The 22,075-nt window shown below is 39.0% G+C and overlaps 1 protein-coding gene across 4 annotated transcripts in view; it reads left to right on the top strand.

Annotated features, from left to right (window-relative positions):
* Positions 1-22,075, top strand: part of TLN2 (talin 2) — a 151,939-nt gene that overhangs the window by 99,806 nt on the left and 30,058 nt on the right. For all 4 annotated transcript variants that reach the window (XM_021407155.1, XM_021407154.1, XM_021407156.1 and 1 more), the window contains exons 33-47: positions 1,574-1,663; positions 2,824-2,946; positions 4,303-4,446; positions 4,625-4,786; positions 5,465-5,605; positions 6,727-6,908; positions 7,924-8,056; positions 9,036-9,137; positions 10,802-10,972; positions 11,551-11,697; positions 12,592-12,693; positions 14,035-14,154; positions 16,451-16,597; positions 18,471-18,637; positions 20,744-20,927. In XM_021407155.1, the coding sequence (XP_021262830.1) occupies positions 1,574-1,663; positions 2,824-2,946; positions 4,303-4,446; positions 4,625-4,786; positions 5,465-5,605; positions 6,727-6,908; positions 7,924-8,056; positions 9,036-9,137; positions 10,802-10,972; positions 11,551-11,697; positions 12,592-12,693; positions 14,035-14,154; positions 16,451-16,597; positions 18,471-18,637; positions 20,744-20,927 (2,115 nt within the window). The remainder of the gene's footprint in view (positions 1-1,573; positions 1,664-2,823; positions 2,947-4,302; positions 4,447-4,624; positions 4,787-5,464; positions 5,606-6,726; positions 6,909-7,923; positions 8,057-9,035; positions 9,138-10,801; positions 10,973-11,550; positions 11,698-12,591; positions 12,694-14,034; positions 14,155-16,450; positions 16,598-18,470; positions 18,638-20,743; positions 20,928-22,075) is intronic.

The following is a 22,075-nucleotide window of genomic DNA, read 5'->3' as shown; positions in this document are numbered from 1 at the left end:
GATTTTTCATAATTACTGTGAATTAAAAAGGAGTCACAACGGGTTGGACATTCCCAGGACCAGCAGTGCACTGAAGGGGGGAGCTGCAGTTCCTTGATTTTATGCTTTTAGCAGGTTGTTACTTCCAGTGCTACTTAGACACTTGAGTGTATTTCAGCTGGGACTTGATAGTTTGTCAGCATGTTCTGTCGTCTTTCCTGGAGATTCTGAAATAATGTGTCTTGAGAGGACCTTACTGTATGGCCTCCATGGAGACGATTAAACTTTTTCAGAATTTCAGCTGAAAGGTTCATAGGAATATAGAATACACAAAGGTGTTGCAACAATATCAAATACATTTATCTGTCAGCACGAAGTTGTGCTGACTTGGGTTCTGCTGTTGTTTCCTCATATTCTGAGGGCTTCTGTTTCACAGTAGTGCAAATATTGCAGGAAGTAGTTTACAAATTGTTATGTAAGGATGAAGCACAACCATGAGGAATTGCTGTGAGAACTGTGGAAAAGATGGGAAGACTCTGGCAATTGTTTTCTAAATATGACCTCTTTTCACAGCGCCTTGTTCTCACAGTTTCTTAATTGCTGTAAGACTTCAAAGACTTCTAAAACTATAACTCAAAAAAAAAAAAAAGAAGAAAAAAATGGCTGGGCCTTTAAAAATATTGTAGGGTTTTTTTTTTTATTTTAGGAGTTGAGTTCTCGTACAGATCTAATGGCTTAAATTTATGCCCAGATTTCCTTCATGTGCAAGATGAATATCAGATACAGGCGTTAGGATCTTTTAACTTACAGGCTTCGCTTCCTTCAGAAAGGTTGCTAAGTCATTTTTGCCTGGTAGTTGATGAGGTTCTTCTTTCAAACTTGGAAAAAGGCACCTTGCAGATTTTTCAAGCATAAGAGAATTATTGTCTACTGTTTCTTGCGGCTTTTTACAAGCTTATCTAAATAAATCAATCTTCTAAGTGAAGATATGACTAATTTTTACTTTTTTATTTCTAGGCATCAGATTCACTTCAGAAAGAAAAAATTAAATCCCATGCTTGCAGTTTTTTGGCAGAGGGAGCTATGCTTTGGGTCCTTTTAACAATAGGAGGAGGCGAGCAGATCATGAAGTTGCATTTAGTTTGATAGCCCTTTTTGTATCTTGGCAGCACTTAAATGGTATCTTGCCCTCCTATCACTTAGTCTTTTAATTTCAGTTATAAGATATTAAAATATAAAACATGTATTAGACTGTTCAGAATGGACACAGAACCAGGTTGCCTGATGTCAGCCAAGTGTTATTGACTATAGGTCAGTCGTAACAAATGCAGGGCAATTTACATAAGCTTATACTTCCAGCAGATTTGTAGTGCAATAATGAGTTGTTACTGCAGTTCAGTTGATGTGGGGTAGCATTTAAGGTGTCGTGTGTACATCTGTGTTTGAGCTCTCCATGACTGTAGTTTTATTTGCTTGCTGGAGACAAAGTTGTGACTACACTGGCGTAAAAGCAGGACAGTTGTGATGGTGTATGTTTGTCTCAGCTCGCTACTTCAGGCTCTGTCAGTAAGCCAAGTTTCTTTCTTTTTTTTAGACAGTTAAGGGAATGCTGGATAACCCCAATGAGCCTGTGAGCGACCTCTCATATTTTGATTGTATTGAGGGCGTAATGGAAAACTCAAAGGTAAATTCCTTTTCCTATCTCTGTGACAGTTGTAAAGTATATTATCATACATTTCCACATACATATTAAACACGTTGGTAACACAGCACGATCTATGCTAAAATGTATGTTGCATTCCTTGGTAAAACTTAGCCTGAGAGCAGGCTATGAGAAAGGTCATTTCATTTTCTTTGTCACTCCAAAGGCTTTTTACCTTGGTAACATTTTTAATTATGTGACTGGCATGCAGTGCTGGTACAGATTCCCCCTCTCTCTCTTCTCCTGTTTGTTAGACATTATACAGCATGTCGTACATCATGATATGTTTTGACTACAGCTATCGGCAATGCCCAGAGTGTAAATGGGAGCCTTGGCAATGAAATACCATTGCACTGTTCTGTGTGAAACAGCTTAGAAAAATGTCTGAGAACTCCAGATATTCCAGTACATCAGAAGATCTTTATGGAATCTCTTAAGTTATTTTTAAGCATACTGTGTCATGTCATACATCTTGCTCAGAAGCTTTGCTTTTGACGTTTTTATTACTTGATGCATTGGGATTGTCTTGAATTCTTCGTTCTCTAAAAGAAAAAAAGAATGCTTAAGGCATTGGGGATATGTATGTCATTCTTGTTCTATTGCTCTGTTGTGGTCAAACCTTATTTTGAATTTTAAAAAGAGATGAACTGAATTCAGTGAGATGCTTTAAGAGTTAGTGTGCATTCTGGTATCCAGATGGTCCCAGCAGGCTAGACACAATCCCAGCTCCAGTGAGTTTCAGTGAGTTTAGGGGCAAAGAAGATTCAGAATGTATTGAAAGCAGTTGCTGGTATGGTTGTCATGTTCTGAAATCTGTGAAACCTACCTAGAGCCAGGCTAGCTGTAATGATTATTGCATGATAGAAAAATTAATGAGGGTTATTTCTGTATTCTCATAGTCATTGGAGCCATAACAGTGTTAGTTCTTGGCACTGTAAATACGGTTTTAATGTGCATATCTTTATCCTTCAAATCACACAAAGGAATGTCCCCAAGTCCATGAGCTTGTTAACTAGCTAAAATTTCTAGAAGCTGGATCAAGCAGATTTGTGGGGCGAGAACTGGTTCAGGACCAGAAATCATTTGCCTTTTACTGGTTGGGAGACATATTGAGAAGCTTACTTTGTTTTTTAATTTCTGAGGCTCTTGGAGAATCTATGGCAGGGATTTCCCAGAATGCAAAAACCGGGGATCTTTTAGTCTTTGGAGAATGTGTTGGAGTTGCGTCCAAGGCTCTTTGTGGCCTCACAGAGGCGGCAGCTCAGGTAAGTTATTGAAGTCTGTAAAGCAAATGTATGCTTTTTTTTTTTTTTTAAAGAAAGCTGATGTTATGCATGTGTAAAGCTGATGTTTACTTCATTTTGGCCAAGCAGATGATGACCTTGTTCTACATAGTTTGCTGTGTGTAGGAGCCACATAAATTGTGAATGCACTTCTGTGCATTGCACACGTAGCGGACTGCAATAATATGCATATTTTATGAGGAAAGGAAATGACATCAAGAGAGTTAAGCTTTCCTGACGATAAAGCAAATGGTAAAGCTGCAGTATATAGAATTCATGTTTGCAGCTCAAGCTCCAAACAATTGCATCAGAGAGAAGCAAACAAATAGTGAAGCCACAGTTAAAATGGATGATACAGCTTTGTTTTGGTTTGTACTCCTAATCCCAGACTACATTTTAAATCATAAGCAATCCATCTTACAGCTCTTGAGGAGCTTTCTGAATAACCAAAAGGAGTCAAGAAATGGTCACTGTGATTTGATCTTATAATTGCTCTCTTGAGATCCTCTCCCTTATGATTAAAGCTGATACAGCCTTTTCAGTAAAGCATCAGGCTGTGGGGAATCATGCTTTGCATCTGGAAACTGCTTTTTTGATTTCCACAAATACAGAATATCTCGTTATGGGCTTCATCTAACCCTGAGTTGCTTTACCGACATGTGGAGGTAATAGGTGGTGTATCTATAATGGAAGTTCATTGAAGGCAATCTTTAAACACTGTTTTGCCAGTCCAGACAATTCCTCCTTGTTGAGAGGCATGAAACAGTCTTAAATTAAGAAAGAAAATAAATTTGGCCATAAGGCATCTTGAACTGCAGTGAGACGATCTCCCACAGATGTGATGGTCAACTGCTTAGCAGCCACATGTTTGCTGTGGTGTCCTGACTTTAGCTGGTGAGAAGGAATGCAAGGAGGTGTTTGTTGGATTTATATATTAAAAAGTAATGAAGAAAAGTAAAACTGGCTTTCTGCTCAGGCTTCATCAAAACCCTTTCCACTGCCAGCTGTGGCAAATCTAGTAAATAACATGGTAATGCTTATGATAGTTAAAGCTTTTCCATTGACTCTCCAAGTGAAAAATAACTTTTCCAGGGAGACCAGCTGCCTAAGCAAATGGGATGGTTTTGTTTTCACTAATTAAATTTTGCTAGTGCAGTGTCTTGAGATGTCCTGTTTTCGGAGGATTCTGGAGGTGTATTACTGAAGACAATGTTCATAGTACTTTTCAGCATAATTTTTGAATAAACACCATATGCAAGAACATGTCAAGCTTAGCAGAAAGACAAGATGAATTTAGCATGGTTTCATTGGCTCTTTTCTTCCTTTCTCGATTTCTAGGCTGCTTACCTGGTTGGCATTTCAGATCCCAACAGTCAGGCAGGTCAGCAGGGACTTGTTGACCCAATTCAATTTGCCAGAGCCAACCAAGCAATCCAGATGGCTTGCCAGAATTTGGTAGATCCAGCAAGCAGCCCATCACAGGTAATTCCGGAGGACTGTGGTGAGACTGTCATTGTTAGGGCATATGATTTGTTTGTGACCAAGCAAAGGAGTTTTGCTTTGAAACTGTTGTGTGGCTTTGAACTGTAGCTTTGCAGAGGTATAGTAACTGTCATGCTGTTCTGACAGTGTGTTTGTTTTGCGCCCTCTATTTTGACAGGTATTGTCAGCTGCCACAATTGTGGCCAAACATACTTCTGCTCTGTGCAACGCTTGTCGCATTGCTTCGTCAAAGACAGCAAATCCTGTTGCCAAGAGACACTTTGTGCAGTCTGCCAAGGAAGTTGCAAACAGCACCGCTAACCTGGTTAAGACTATCAAGGTACATGGTGTTGTATTGCTAATCCAGAGTAGTTTATGTTGCTTCTGTTTAATAGACTTCTGTTAATGCTAATGTGTTTTCCAGATACCTGCTTGTGTTGTGGCAGGGCGTAGTTTTGCCTCTTATAAGCAAAAATAATACTTGCTAAGGTACAGAGAATTGATGAATCTGAGTCCATTAGCTGATCCACTACTGAATTTCTTGTGAAAGTAGTTTTCCTTTTAAGAATGGAAGGTAGCATATTCATACTGAAGTATTTCTGTGAGATTCTGAAAGAAGTTAGGTCATTTGTGTGAAAATGATAACAATAAATTAATGGTTTACTTTAAAAAAAACATAGTTCAAGAAAGAGCCAAATTGTTAGCCATTTCCACGTGTTAGAGCGTGAGGTGTACTGTGATGTGATTTCTGAGAAAAATCAGAAATCAATAGTTTTTAAATCGCTTTGTTCACTTATTCAGTCTTGTGAAGTAAAGCAGCTGTGTTTAGAGTTGATAATCATCTAAGTGAAAAAACAGTTAAAGTATCACATTCTTCACATCAGTGTTGTTTCTGTGAGAAGTTTCAAATTTCAGATGTCATTAACACACAACAGTTTAAACTCATGAGGAATTAAACTATCATCGTTCGATTTTGCAAATAAACCCATTCACACAGTGTTCATGATTTAACTTCTAGGCCCTGGATGGTGATTTCTCTGAAGAGAACCGCAACAAGTGCAGAATTGCTACCGCACCGTTGATAGAGGCTGTGGAAAACCTGACAGCATTTGCTTCAAATCCAGAATTTGTCAGCATCCCAGCACAGATCAGCACTGAGGTAGGCAGGATGTGGCAGTTTGATCCTGAAAAACAATGATTGAATTGTCTCTTGGGAAACAGGAAGGGAGTGTAAAGACTTTGCCCTGAAACATGTCTCCATTTTCCAAGGACATTTTGCAGTCTGTTGCTTAACCTCCTGCCTTGAATTTTGCACCAGTAAGATAAAACTAGTTATGCTCCAGTAAGCACTGGCAGCCTCCTGTTGGTGAAGTAACATGGGAAAAGCAAGTTCCTTGTCTTGTTAGCTGGATTCTTCCATGCTATAAAGTAATAAATCTCCCCTTTTCCCTCAAGAATAATTAGTTCTGGAAAGGATTGAATGGATGTCACTGTGCTTTCTCCCTTCCAAAAACGATGCAAAGTCACAGTGACAAAAACCAGACATTTTGCAAAGAGAAACTTCTCGTAGGTCATCTGTATTGTTTTGAGAGTTCTGTCCTCAACCCTGTAACTACTACAGATTAGTATCTATTTGAACTAGTAAAGATTTTTTTTAAGCGGAAAAAAAAATCCTTCAAGGTTATAAAAGCATAGGTAAGAGTAGAGGTCATGTATTGTTACTGACTTCACAACTGCTGCTTCCTGCTGTCGGAAACCTCAGTACAAGCTGGAAATATTAGATGATACAGTAACTGTTGCTATCTAAAAGTTGTGGGACTCTAACTGAAATCTAAGCCTGCCTTCCAGGCCTGTGATCCTTGAGTTTACCAGGTTACTGGAGATAAAATAGTTGTGAAAATGATGATTCAATTAGAGTATTCTACTTTGAGTACGCATGCTTGGATCTTGAAAGTTTTGTGGCAAAAAGTTGGTTAAATGGTATCTCTGTAGTCTACAGTTAGAGAAATGTTCCTAGTTTGTCCTGTTTATCAGCTGGATGGTGACTTTCTAAACTTGAAAAATAGTTTTTGAAGTATGGTGTGGAGAAAACAATTGAACTGCATTCTCTACTACTACTTGCGTGTTGGTTATCAGTAAATATTGTAGTATAAAAGAAGAATTGATCATGTTACTTCACTGCTGCTAATTAAATCTTTTTTTTTTTTTAGTAGCAGAATGTGTGGGAAACTCAAATAATGATATAAATGTTCTTTGTGATCTTTCACCTTTTGATCACAGGGATCACGAGCACAGGAGCCAATTCTCGTTTCTGCTAAAACGATGTTGGAGAGCTCATCTTTATTGATCAAAACAGCTCGTTCTCTGGCAATCAATCCAAAAGACCCTCCTACGTGGTCAGTGCTAGCTGGGCATTCCCATACTGTCTCAGATTCTATTAAGAGTCTTATCACCTCTATCAGGTATGCCTTCTATGGTAAATGCATTTATGTCAAGATTTAATCCACAGCTAAGCTGTTCAAATAAAGGAAAATTAATGTATAATACTGTATGGTCCATGGGGCTGTGGTATTCTTCACTAATGGAAATAATTTTTTCCGTGATTTGTGCTGTTTAATTGCAATCAGTGACCACAGCACTCTCAGCATAGGGTTGATTTTGTGTTTGTTGTTCTCCTTCATCTGTTCCACCTCTGATCGAGTTAAAGATAAATGTTAGAGGACGTGCTGTGGAATAACAAGTTTAACTGATATTATTTCCATTCAGACCACTTAGCAGTATGGACTGCGTGGTAAAGGGTAGTTTTTGTGGGTGAGTCAGATAGTTCCTGTACATAATAGATCTCTGTTACCTATTTGTTACTGTAGTCGTCTTGGCTTTGTTGCAAGTATGCTGTTAGAAAGTGTGAACATCTTTTAATGTTTGGACTAAACCTGTATATCCATTTCTTACTGAAAAGTTTTAAACTCATTAGGAGCATGCTCCATCTTCCACCTCTCAATATTGATTCAAAGTCAAAATTGTTGGAGCATAGTGCGCTAAGGAGTTGTACAGTTGGATTGATCTTTTGATAATGATTTTGCTGAAATAGCAAACTGCATGTCAGGAGAAACTACCTGAAAACTAATCTTAATTAACAGATACCAGGGAATTTGAGTGTAAAAGAGAATACCCAAGGAATTGTTTCCTGAAACGGTCAATTACACAGAAGTATTTTTTCCTGTTGTTTGTTGCCTTTTCATTTTGACATTTCTTATTGGGCTAATCCCCTGACTGTCCTGAGGAGACTTCTTCAACGTGTCTGGAGTACTCAGTGCGTAAGTCCAAGTCTTGTCAGTACAACAAAACTAACTTAAGCACTGTTGACCTCCTCCCACTTGCTTTATGTATCATCAGTTAATGAAGAGCACCAGTGTACAGTCAGGATAGGGCCTGTCTCCTTCCCAGCGTGATCAAATTACTACTGCTGTCTTTCAGGGATAAGGCCCCAGGCCAGAGGGAATGTGATTACTCTATTGATGGGATCAACAGATGCATCAGAGACATTGAGCAGGCCTCACTTGCAGCCGTCAGTCAGAGTCTGGCCACCAGAGATGACATCTCAGTTGAGGTAAGGGAGGTGATGTAGTAACAGAGGAACACTGAGCAGCCTCGTTCATCCTGCAGCGTTTCTGTGCATTTGAACATGTAAAGCCAAGCACTTGGCAGAATCTATGCCTGAAGGGAGAATTATTCTTACTAAGTCTTTCTGGGTAAAATCTCATGCTGGCCAAAGTGCATTGCTTCTGAAAAGATAACAGAATCACTGGCCAAAAGCAGTGGTGAAAGTAGTTATTTTTAAACGTCATCTTTGTATTATTTTGGTTTCCTTTGCTGATGTGACTGACTGATAGTTAATGTTTTCCTGTTGACTTGCTGCATGAAAGTTAGACTGTTTTTGAAATGCATCTATTACTAGAAGACCAGTGATTTAAATTACAATGTCTTTCTTTATTAATGCAATAAATTATTTTTCTTTGTCTTTCTCCACTGCTGAATTTCTGCTGTTGGTTTCACAGTCCACAGCAGAGGTCTTGTGCTGTATTGTCTGCCTTGAGAAATATCTCTTGACATTTAAATTAGAGCTCCAACCAGTTCCTCTGATAAGTGCAGTGATACTGACCCCTAGGCAGGGCAAGAACAGGTGTTATATTTGTTTGTTTTGTTCCCTTGTTTGTTTGTTGTGTTTTTCCTGTTTGTTTTGAGTTTGGGGAGTGGGGGCTGCCACACTGCAATGATAAAAGGCAGCTGCTCCTGAATTTGCTGCTTTCAGCTGGAGGGAGCCACCTTTCCCCTTGCTCCCCATACCTGCCATATCGGTGCTGTTTACAGCAGCAGGGCCTACCTCAATGTTCTTGGAGTTGAAGTCAGATAAAGGAGAAGAAATGATCGTGGAAATCAGATGGGCAGCATGCATGTTTGCATCATGGTGTAGTGGATCATTTAACAGTTTGGAGTATTTCAGTTGGTCAAAGCCTGATAGTTATGGTGTGGCATGACTTGATTAATGTACAGATGTAACAGTAATTGTCAACTTCTCTTTTTATTAGGCTCTACAGGAGCAGCTGACATCAGTTGTTCAGGAAATTGGCCACCTTATTGATCCGATAGCAACCGCAGCTCGGGGAGAGGCAGCTCAGCTTGGGCACAAGGTGCAGTCCTAATGAAGTCTTGAACAGTTGGACATAAAGGGGAGACCACAATAAAGCAGTGCTTCTCACTTCATTTGAATGAGAAGAGGAAAGTACTTGGAAGGAAAGACCTGGGATTTCCCAGTACTTGGGGCTGAGACCAACTAAAGCTTGTTTATTTTTTCAGCCATAAGCAAGGCACTTCCACTGAAGTTTTTGGTGTGGGAGAGATTAGTGGAGAAAGGACAAATTAAGAAAGGGAAGGGAAAAGCAAAGATGGAGGTTTAGACTGGTTTTAAGGAGTGTAAGGTGCTTGCTTACCACCTTCTGAGGGAGACACTGTTTCCTCTGACTAGACATGGCTAAGGATAACAGCTATGGAGTCACGTTCCATCTCTCACTCGTTTGGTGAATGTTTACCAAAGCAGTTTACTCTAGTTTTACCTGCTGAATGCAGAAGGTATGGCTCCTGCTGTTCTCCTGGATGCAGTTTAAAAGACCTTACGTATGTGAATATGATCTTAGTGTTTTTGTTGCTTTCCCCTGGAAAACAAGAAAAGGCTTACTACGTCTTAAAATTTAATTGTCTCTTAGACAACATAGTCATTTAGATGGAGTAAAAATTTCATTTTCTCTTCCACAAGAAATGTGCTAACCACTGCTGTTTTTCTTCATCAGGCCAGTTTTGTAAAGCTTCCATGATGTTCATAGCTGTTTAAAATGTACCGACACTTAGTAACCTGAAATCTCAGAGTTATTAGAGAATTATTCTACATGGGGCTGCTGGTCCATATTCTGGGGATAATCAGCCCAGAGCAGTTCTTTTTTTTCTTCCAGTAGAAGAGTAAATTACAGCAGCAGAAAATGCTTGCATAGTGAAGCATCTTTCAGTATTTCAAACAAAGTATTGAACCCAAGTGGTTAACTTGGCACATGGACTGTGCCTGGCACGTAATCTTCATAGCATGCCATGTCAGCCTACCGCTTTGTTGCAGACAGTCACTCAACCACCCATCTCCTACTTCTCTAGCAGTAAGGACAATTGGGACATGTGGCTGCCTTAAAGAACTGTTAATGCATGAGTGATGACCTGTGTCTAGAGGAAATGGTACTGCTTCTGCCTGCTGTGGCATCTTATTCATAAGGGAAATCTCCAGGTCTGCATGGTAATCCAGTGCAGAGGGTTTGAGAGGCTAGGGCCTGAAGGATGTGAGTGTCTACAGTCTCTGAGGTGAACAGAGCAGTCCAAATCCAGTGCAGTGCCATTGATCACCTGTTGTGTGCAATTGAAAGTTGAGCTGATCCTCCCTTTCACGGGGCTGACTTGTTTTCTTTGTTCTGCTAAGGACTATGTAACTTAGAATCACAGAACCACAGAATATCCTGAGTTGGAAGGAACCCATAAGGATCATTGAGTCAGTGTTGAAAGTGATTTCACTTGATATGAACCATCATGTCCTCAACTGTATGCTTCTGAGGGGAGAAACACTGCGTTATTACAGAACTGAAAACTCTTGACCTACAGAATTGCCCTGGCATATATTACAAACTAAATGTACAGCTCTTAGGCATTACAACCATGTGCTACTTTAGCTAATCTGAGTTTAATTAGAGAGTAGCATTCTTCATCTCAGTTCTGAAATAGTCTTAAACGCCTGTTGATTACGTTGTTTTGGCTTTCCCAGGTTACACAGCTGGCAAGTTACTTTGAACCCTTGGTGTTAGCTGCAGTTGGTGTAGCATCCAAAACTCTGGATCATCAGCAACAAATGACAGTGTTGGACCAGAGCAAGACATTAGCAGAGTCTGCCTTACAGATGTTGTACGCAGCCAAAGAAGGAGGAGGAAATCCCAAGGTATAGTCACTGCATAATAAACAAATGGTGAGAAGTCAGAGGGTGAAATGCATTCCTCAGTGATGCATCCAAAAAAGTGTGCATGATAAATTGTATATAAGTTGATATTGTAAAACTAAAAAAGAAGTCACTGAATGAGACGTAGTACCAAAATTGAGGTAGAGTGTTAAACGAGACTTGGAAAACAGTTGGACAGTGGTGGAATAAATGACAGAGGGCACAAATCTACCCACCCAGCACTTGGAGGCATGCACACTGCTGCTCAGTAAGAGGTGAGCGCGGCGTGCCCAGTGCCTTGAGGTGCTCCACTGGACAAGGGCAGGTGCAGCATACACAATATCTTGAGGAACAACTGTGTGATGGAGCACCTACTCTTTTTAATTTGTTTACAGGCCTTGCAGTGGAGCTTTTCTTCAATTTTTGATGTCCTTGCTTAAAGAAGTTTTGTTTGTTACAGCCTTTTTTATTAGAGAGACTTGGGGTTAAGACAGGGCTTTAAAATCTTTTTTTTTTAACAGAATGTTTTTTGCTTTAATTATTATGATTTTTTTTTTGTCTTGTTATTCTCTTTGTTTCAGGCATCGCATACTCATGATGCAATTACTGAGGCAGCTCAACTGATGAAAGAGGCTGTGGATGATATCATGGTTACCTTAAATGAAGCTGCTAGCGAAGTAGGCATGGTTGGAGGTATGGTAGATTCGATAACAGAGGCAATGAGCAAGGTGAGCAGAGAAGTGCAGAGCACAGTTTTCCTTGGTGCTAGAAATAGATCTGCAGTGCAGGAGATACTGCTAATTAATTTCGGTATGTGGCAACTGACATGGAAAACAGGCAATCCAGTGATTGTTTCAGAAGTAATACAAACTGTGTAATCAACATGAGGCACGGGATGGTGTTCATAATACTAAACTAGGTAGCAAGTGGTGTTTAGAATGAGTTGGGAATGTTTTAGTCTAGTACCATGCTGGTAGTGAAAGCAAGTCATAGTTATAGGTCATCTGAATTTCTAATTGTTTTCCTTTTTCTTATTCATCTTTTATGTTAGTGTGTTAAGTGATCAGCTGGTTTGCCTTGAAGCAGGTTAGTGCCAATGGGGAAAGCAGCAAAGCCTAAGGTGTTTTTCTGCCTTTTGAACGGTGCCCTACTGGAATGTTACAGTTGCAAAGTATGAGCTGAACCAAATAATTCATCTTTTCACATTTCTTATTTGTTGGGGTTTTTTTTGTGTGTGTGTGTTCTAAAGGTGTGCAGAACCATAGCTGTTAGCTCACAAGGGAATCTTACATGCATTTTTCTCAGGGATAGTTCTTCCTATAGCCATTGTATATTCATTTCTACGTTTGTGGAGAACAATAAGAGTTGGTATGAACTTTCCATGCAAGTTGGCCTTGCACTCAAAAACTCTGAGTTAAAAATTGTATCTAGGTTCTATTTCACAGTCATAAAATAAAGTTGGTTTTTTTTTTGGAGTTCTGTATGTATATCTATATATCTCCTTGTGCATTTAGAGAAAGAGTGAGTATTAAAATGAATTCATAATTTCAATGTTATGTGGAAAGTTTGTCATTTATTATGAAGTTACTATTTTTTTCCATAATTTTCCTACATTTCTGTAGCTGGATGAAAGTACACCTGCAGATCCCAAGGGAACATTTGTTGATTATCAGACCACTGTGGTGAAATACTCTAAAGCCGTTGCCATTACAGCACAGGAAATGGTAAGAAATTTGACTAGACCTGACTAAAAGCTCTTCTGTGTACATAAGAACCATGGAATGCTTTACACACTGATGTGTAACTCTCTGTCATGCTGATTTCCTATATCCTTATCTATTTAGGAACAATTAAATAAATGAAATGATGATTTTGTAAAATACACTCATGGGACCTAACAGATATGCTGATAGGGGCGTTCTCTAGGAGTGCTGGGTCTCTGGGTTGTGTTGCAGCTCTTCTTCAAAGATACGTTTGATTTGCTTGTTTTCTGTTAGAAATACAAGGAAAATGTTTTATTTAAATATCTTTTGGTCAGTCTGTTTACTTGTCACCGAAATATGGCCATGCATTTATTGACAACTTCAAGTTGTCCTTTCACAGTGTGTGCTATTATTTAATTTAGCCCATGAAATAACATCAGTTTTTTTCAGATACTTATAATGCTTATGAATAAATACAGATTATGATATTATAGTGTTTTTTCATGTGTTTGTGGGATTTGTCTGCGTTTAAAAACAACAGAGGAAAAAAAAGAAAAATTTTAATTGAACCAATATTATTCTGTATAACATTTACAATGAAGTGTTTGAGTTTTGAAGAATACTTTGTTTTCAGGAAGGATAGAGGATTATTTGTGTATGCTAGATGCAAAAATGTACTGTGGAGTGATGATCTTTAAGAAATAATTAAGTTTTGCAGTCCAGAAGGGTTGATATTACTGCTCTCTATAATATGACCGTTTCTTTGCAAATAGTAAGAATTTGTTTAAAACTAGTTTTGCCCCATGGAAGGAATTTGTGCCTTTTGCTAACATAAGTTGGAGAAAGAAGAAATATTTTTGTTAAAAAGTAGATGTTTTCCAGAGAGATACACCAAGGTATACTTTATCCTTCTTCTCATATTTTAGAAATGTTTTGCATTGATCCTGGGACTTTCTCAGTTCTTATGCTCCTATGCCACATCAGCTGAGATTGATACAGGCTGGCTCACCTTTGACAACATAAGGTGGCTCTGAAAGATAAAACCCACTTCATCATCCAATGAGAATAACTGTGCAGCTGGCCTATTGCTCCACTGTGTCAAAGAGTGACCTGCAAGATCTAACCACTGCTCTTTGATTATTCCAGATGTTCTGCGAGTGCCTGGTTATCATGACTCTAATAAAGCATGCTTGCTTGAATTTTCTCATGGAGTTCTTACTGGAGGACAATTCCCTTACACTTCAGGCGTTTTTCCCCACTTCATCAGTGTGACCAAATAAATGAGCGTGCTTCTAAACTGGAGTGTATTAACAAATTATTTTCATGCCTGTCATTTTTCTCTTGCCTGTGTTCTTTTTTCAGATGACTAAGTCGGTTACTAACCCGGAAGAGTTGGGAGGACTTGCATCACAAATGACCAATGACTATGGGCATTTGGCTCTCCAGGGCCGAATGGCTGCAGCTACCGCTGAACCAGAGGAGGTCTGCAGCTTTTAGACCTCTTTATTCTGTGCATACAGTGGCGCCAGCATGGGTATTCCTTTACTGTAGTGAATAAAATAAATATAGAGCAAAATATCGGGAGGTAATCACATCACTCAGTTGCAGTAATACGGTTGCAGCTGTTGCTGAGTCTGAGGAAGGCAACAATGGTGGTGAAGGGTTTAGAGGGTAGGATATATGAGGAGCGGCTGAGGTCCCTGGGTTTGCTCAGCCCAGAGCAGAGCAGGCTGAAGGGAGGCCTCATGGCGGCTGCAGCTCCTCACGGAGCAGAGGGGCAGCGCTGAGCTCTGCTCTCTCACAGCGACAGGGCCCGAGGGCCTGAATCCAGCAAAATTTTGTGTCTTTTCAAGACCGCGTGAAATCTTAAAGTATCTACATTTAGTTACAGATAAGTGTCACAAGTACTGTTTCGTTATTATAATTTATGAAGAGATCTGATTGCTGTTTGATACCGCTCCTTACACTGAGCCAAAATATAGTCTCTTTTCACTGTGGCTTTCTAGGCTACAGCTGAGCTGTGCATTGTACTACTGAGTGCATATTTACTGACAACATACCTGAGCTTTGACATTACTTGTGTGTGGCTGTAGAGCAATAGGAAGTAGGAGTTACTATGAAATGTTTTTGTTGATCAATGAAAATTTTAACTTGTCTTAGCTTCTGGATCTTTTAAGTCTTTTTCATGCACAAAAAATGTCTATGGAACAAGTTTCCTACTAGGAATCAGCAGATTTTTAACAATCATTAGAAATTATGCAAAAAGAGCAGCATTTTACTTTAAGTGTGGGTTTTCATGCTTTAATGCCTTTTTGTACAAATTACTTGATCAAATAACAAAAATCTCCAGTCAAAACCCCTCCATCTAGCTTCAAAAATGAACAGCTCACAATAATAGTTGACAGTGCTGTAGTCTGGGACAGATTCCTGCAGGTCATTTGAGGATGTAACTTAGAAACAACTTGCAAACACAAAGAAAGCTCTTTATCTCATAGGATCTAATGAATTATGTATGTGTTGTAGTTTTTTTGTTGTTGTTTTGTTTTGTTTTGTTTTGTTTGCTGTAAGAGATTTCAGGTCTAACTTCCTGTTCTGAAAGTGAGGTATGGGCAAACAGTAGGAGCAGAGTTGTCTTTAGCTGCCAGGGCATCTTTCATGCCATAGAATCGGAATATGATGTGGGAGCAGGGGCTTCTTTACATGGCATTATGCTCCTCGTGCTTATGGTTTGCCTCAATGGCATGACCAGCTATAGTAGGTGCTGCATATTCTGTGAGCAAAAATAAATCCTTTGTCCTCTCTTCTTTTCATTGAATTTCTCTGATTATGGAGCACAGAAAAACTCTGTCGAGATCTGGTCACACTGTCACCACATGTATCAAGATAAGATAAAAGACCTACTCTGAGATTTTGACTTCGTAATTACATTTTATCACTGATAGACTGCTTCAGTGCTCCATGCTCAGTAACTAAAAAGAAAGCAGTAGCTTGCGTTTGTCTTTATATTGATGACCATTGGTGCACATTACTTTCAACCTGAAGTAGAAATAATTTCTTTTATGATACTGTTGACTGTAAGTTCTGCTTACTTATTAATCTGAATACAAAATTATATGCCTCAGTACATACGGGTACTAAAACTAGTGCGAATTTCCAAACAGGGATATTCCATTCATTATACCATAAGATTATTAGTGAATTGGAAGCAGTGAGGGCAGGATTTTCCAGATTTCGGTATTGCATATGTATGTGGTCGGTTCTAGAGGGCTGAGAATCTGTACTTAACTCAAAAATGAATGAAAGAAGTCATATATTCTTCAACCTGGTTTCAGCAGTGTAGAGCAAGCATTTACTTTTTACTCATTATAAATACTTTTGAGAAATCTCATGCTGACAGTAACTTTTTTGCTTTGAAATTCTGGGAGAATAACTGTTATTCAGATGCATGCAGCCTTTTTGGAAGTTGTGTGTGCTTGAATTAAATAGTCTTGACTTGGATAAATGTGTTATGCTAACCGTGTTAGGCTTACAGATGTGTTCTTGTTCCCTGAGCCAGTTCACTAGTTTTGTAAGTAGGCCTTATCCAGGGTTCTGGTGTGGGAATAGATGGTATTAAATCTATCCAATCTCTGCAGAAAATACAGCGATGGGCAGAATATTCATAATAAAGAATCGCCAGAGTGACTATGTTTCTATTTGTGTTGACACAATGTACTAGCATGACATTTACTTACTTTGCTCTTTCTCCCTTCTACCCTGTACCTCCTTTATCATCTAGATAGGGTTCCAGATCAAGACTCGGGTGCAAGAACTTGGTCATGGCTGTATCTTTCTTGTGCAAAAAGCTGGAGCTCTCCAGATTTGCCCAACAGACAGTTACACCAAAAGGGAACTGATAGAATGTGCTCGTGCTGTGACTGAAAAGGTAGGACATCCCTCTGTATTAACCCAAAGTTGCCTAGGGAGTCAATCAGTCAAGTTGCTTAGGTACCAGTTATTTTATATATAAACTTCCCATTATACTAGGATATTGACTGAATTAAAGTTCTTACTTTGTTTCTTTTTTTTAAATATTTACTGCAGTGCATGTACTAGATTAGTCCTAATCCTGTATTAAAACTTCATCCTTATACTAGAGGGAGTCTAGTCCTAAGATGGGAGGTCGCACTTGTGTCTTAAGTGCTTCCAGGGGAAGTGTCTCATAACTCCATGTAGATAGGCACAGGTAACATAATGAGGCTGTTTGAAGACGCTTTCTTTCTGTATTAGCATCCTCTCTGCTTTTAAGACTGGGCCATTCTAATGTGCTTAGAATAATATCTTCAGCCTGTCTTGGTTTTCTTGGTCTTTGGACATGTGTGGTAAGTAGCCTGATTTTGTTGGGGAACAAAAATGGAGAATTAAATGTCAGCTTCGTTTAGATTTCATGGAACATCACTTGTTCAGCCTGTGTTAGTAGGCTCTCAGCTGTACAACTTTTCTACTATGTTGTATCCCTGGAGTATCAGCAATTCTAAATTTGGGCAAAGGCAGATAATTTCTTGTAAGAAGAGTTACAGCTGTAAGCAAAAATAATAGTGAATCACGGGAACCTGTTCAGGGGAAAAGTTTGAATCTGAACAGTACCTCAAGAAGAATATACTACTAGAGGTTAGTATAAACATCCCTAGATGAGGATTCTGGGGAGACCTGCTAGCGGACTTTCAGTATCCAAAGAGGGAGGGTATAAGAAAGAGTCTGTCCCATTCTTTATAGGGGTCTGCTGTGATAGGTCAAGGGGAAATGGTTTCAAACTAAAGGAGGGGAGATTTAGATTGGGCATAAGGAAGAAGTTTTTTACAATAAGAGCAGTGAGGCACTGGCACAGGTTGCCCAGAGAGGTGGTGGATGCCCCATTCCTGGAGACATTCAAGGTCAGGCTCGACCAGGCTCTGAGCAACCTGATCTAGCTGCAGAAGTCCCTGTTCATTGCAGGGAGTTGGACTAGATGATGTTAAGGGCCCCTTCCAATTCAAATGATTCTACTGCAAAAGCAGTATTTGAGGGAAGAAGAGGAAGGAATTAGCATGCAGTTGTTTGGTCCAAAGTATTGTTTGGATGTAGATGTTTGTTGCCAGATGGTGATCGTTTTCTTGTGAGTGTTTCCTTGAAAGTGAACTAGAGTGGCAGTGGCATCTTATCACTATAGCACTGCATTGTGATTATGTACAGCACAATTGGTCATTGACTCCAAGCCATTATTTTCCTCATGCTTTGTGCAAAGTACATATTTCTCAAAAGCAGGGAGGAGGGATCTCACCTCAGCAACAGCAGTTGTATAGATAGCATCAGCCAGCAGAGGTGCACCTCCCTTTACTACTGTATGTATGACAACACAGAGTCACAAAGCAAGTTCTTCAACCTTGTGATCACATTACCAAGCAGTACCAGAGATGATGGAAAAGTGATTTTGACCCTGAAGGAAATGTGAGCCGGCTGCTTATTGACAATACAAAGCTTTGCAAGATCATTTGAATTCTTGTTTATTGTAGCAGGGACACCTTTGCTTTCTTACAGATAATAAGGAAGATGCATGCTTATAATATTGATTGGCAAATGTCATTCTTTATACTTAAGAGTAGATGTTGGTAAGGCCTTTGTGATCTCATTTGTTGTATATAGTGCCCAATCAAACCTGTCTTTGTATGAATGACAAAGGCCAGTAATGGGCTTCCTACTGTTAAATAGCTAGCTTAACTCAATATCAGATAATGAGTCTTTGTTTCAATGATCACCTTGTTCCTTTATGTTGTTTCCAGGTCTCCTTAGTTTTATCTGCCCTTCAAGCAGGAAACAAAGGCACACAAGCTTGTATTACTGCAGCCAGTGCTGTGTCTGGGATAATTGCAGATCTAGACACAACTATCATGTTTGCTACTGCTGGAACCCTTAATGCTGAAAACAACGAATCATTTGCAGACCACAGGTCAGTGTAACAGAAAATGAAGAGTGCAAGCAAAGGGAAAAAAAGGAACTGGCAGAAGCAAAAGGCACGTGGAGATAAATATTTACTTTTCTAGATTCCCAGAAATGCAGTCAAATGTAGCAGAGGAATGTGAATAGAAATGGGAAAATTAGGATATGAGTAGAGGACAGCAAACTTCACTTTATTTCTGTTAGGAAAGAATTTTTAACAGATGGAGAGCATCTACTAAGAGCACTTCCAACAGATAACCATAACTGGCTCTGCTTTGGCCTTTTTGTTTTTAATTAAGCTGCTTCAGTGTATAAACTAGCATATGCTGTCCTTCCAGTAGGGTCAGTCAGCGGTCCATGACATTGAAGAGGAATCTTCTCTATATGTTTTTTCCAACAGCTGTTTCTCACTGGTAGTTTGTCTTGCTAAATGCTTTATATGGTTAATGTTTGTAAGCAGCTGTGATGCATAGGGTGCAGCTATGCCACACGTTTTCTCCTTTGGGAGAGATAAGCCAGTTTTTCCTTCTAGTAGCATCTGGCATATAATAATCTCACAGCATTTTTCAGCATATTGAGAGATTTTTGCCATCTGACTGGCTTCCTATGCAGTAAAACTCTAGGGTTTCGCAGCCACAATTTATTCACTGAATAATTGCTTAGCAACCTAGTTGGCCAACACAGCAGTTGCATAGTTAGCATTTATTTCCCACCTTGTTACGCGAGTTGGTCAGGAAAGAGGAAAGACACAATGGTGTGTAAGTTGCTGCTGTTCTAGAGAGTGACAGTCACGGCTCATTTTCTTTTAAGTTCACAGGGCTAATGCTTGCTTTACTGGTTTATGGGTAGATACTTAAGACTGGCCTCAATTTCCTCTTAAAGAGTAGATATGAATTAAAATTGTCTTGTTAGCATATTTAATTTAAAACGTAGCATCTCTTCACCTATAATAAAACAGAAAATACAGTGGTTTTGAACAGTGTTTAAAGCTTTTTCTTTTGGTGCAGTTGTGTCTTTTGTGGTGTAAATTTGGTATTCTTCTTGTTCCACAATGTTTTCATATTGTGTTGTGAATGTAATTCTTTTTCTTCAAAGCAGATGCATTGTTTGGAAAGGAGATGGATGAGCAAATTCTGAGACTCAAAAGTTTTTCATGTTGAAGAGCATGATTTAACTCTTATTTAGACTGAAGAATAATAATGCTTTTAAGTATTGCTTTTAAATTCCTTTGAGCATAAATTACATATGCGAGTGCTGAGCTCTCTACCATGCTCCTGGAATGATTTTCCTGTTTAAAAAAAAGGTGGAAGGGGGATGGCGATGACTCATTTCTCAGTTTAGATAACTGAAAGTGAGTGAAAACTAAAGATGGTTGTCTTAGACCAATCTTTTAGTTTCTTAATGTATGTTACTTAAGGTGCCAGTACTGGAATTTAATACTTCCCTGAAGCATACCCTAGAACAACATTCTGTCCCTCTGCTACGCTGAGTGACATAGGAAATACCAGTCACTGGCTTTTTGTGAAAGTTCCATTAATTTCCAGCTTGACATTTCACATGAAAGCAATTAGAGCTCTCAGTTAACTTGTCCTGTATGTGAAGCACATTCTCAAAATGGTTTCTTCTTTTCTCCAGTCGTGCTTTGGATGTATATGGTGGTGGCAGCCAGGGGGAGCACTAACTCAGTCACGTTCTTAGGTTTGCCATTCTAGCTACTGCCTCCCTCCCTCCTAAATTATTTTCATTTCTTTATTATATTCTGTTTAAAATGGGGGTTTGACAGTTGTTTCTTCACAGCTTGGCCAGATTTTCTTCCAGTGTTTAAATGGAATGTTCTGTCCTGCTGTTAACCCTGTCTCACTTCTTATCAAGGCAGAGTAACCTCATTGACTGCCTTGCGTCTTGCTCAAAATATAATGCTATTGTTTTAAGACTAGTCGTCTTTTATTTTTTTAATTGCTGTCTGGCTTGTGGTATGTTGTCATGAGTGGACGCTGGCACAATGACTTATATCAGCTCTTCTATATAGCTGTTAGTGAGCATAATGTTGAAAAACATGTTTTTTTTCCTTTTCTACTTTTCCACTTCCTTGTCTGCTTCCTTATTTTTGCTGCAGGGAAAATATCCTGAAAACAGCAAAAGCCTTAGTTGAAGATACGAAATTGTTGGTTTCCGGTGCTGCTTCAAGTCAGGACAAGCTGGCTCAAGCGGCTCAGTCATCAGCTAACACCATCACCCAACTTGCTGAGGTAGTAAAACTGGGAGCAGCTAGCTTGGGATCAGATGATCCTGAAACACAGGTGAGATGTTCTTAAGGCTTTTCTGATACTCTTAAAGAAACCAAAGGAACTAACAGAAGTTGAAAAAGAGGCTAGAGAAAGTTTTTGTTTGGTAAGACTTTGTGAGATTTGTACTTTAAATCAAGATAGTAGGGTTCGTCTCTCTGGGGGCTTTTCTGGATCAGGCATTGCTCATTTTTTAGAATGCAATCAAGACCCTGGAACACGGAGTGGAAATAGACAAGCCTTTGTACAAGATTTTGGCTTTTATTTTGTTGGTGTCTTCCTGCTCAAATACTTTTCACGAAGTATTTGTCTTAGTTTCATTAAGTTGTGATGGGAATCCTGACTTACCTCATTTTGTTCTAAATAGATGTGCATCATTTCAAAACTCTTCATTGATCTAACAGCAGGGCTGGGCACTGTGTGTTACTTGCGTAGGCTAACAAGCTCTCAGCATTCTATAGCTGTATCTGAGTTGTTTTTAATTTAACGTGATAACTTAAGCCTTTAGTGTAGATTATCTCAAATAAGGCTCTGAAAGGGTTGTGTGTTCAGTTTTGCTTGACCTCTATGATGGAGTAAACTTCCAAGACTTTCCTGTCTGGAAAAACACTGTTGGAAATACATATATATGTATTTTTTTTAACTGAAGTATTTCCTTAAACTAACAACATTTACAAATGTAAAAGTTTTATCTCGCATTGTTTTTCTATGTAAAAGCTGAGGATACAGTATTTAGAATAAACTGCGATTAATCACAAGTAGATATTTTTTGGAGCAACTTTATATTACTAGCTGGAAATTGTCCAAAGTGGAGCATTTCTAATAACTGTATAACACAACACCATTACAACATTATTCTATAGAAGCAAAGCTGACTTCTCCTGACATGATAGTTTCAGATGTCTTACAGTACTAGTTGCTGTACAGTGTAGTCAGCTGGAAAATGGAGAATCACATCAATACATCTTATGTCCCGGGTTCTTTCCATGTTTTCTTGGCTATAAAGCATCTGAGCTACCAAAAGCTAATAAACTTTTCAGGAGAACCAAGGACTTTATTTGTGTACAATTTACAGTGAACAAAATCAGGCAAAAATGAAGCTGTGTTCTTATTTTCATACTGCTACGAAAATGCAGTTATTGAGAAGTGATTGTTCCACTTAT

This window comes from Numida meleagris, chromosome 9 (genome assembly GCF_002078875.1).
Source record: "Numida meleagris isolate 19003 breed g44 Domestic line chromosome 9, NumMel1.0, whole genome shotgun sequence".
In the NCBI taxonomy this organism is placed as follows: Eukaryota; Metazoa; Chordata; class Aves; order Galliformes; family Numididae; genus Numida; species Numida meleagris.
The sequence above is the reverse complement of the archived record's forward strand: the minus strand, read 5'-3'. Positions and strand labels throughout refer to the sequence as shown.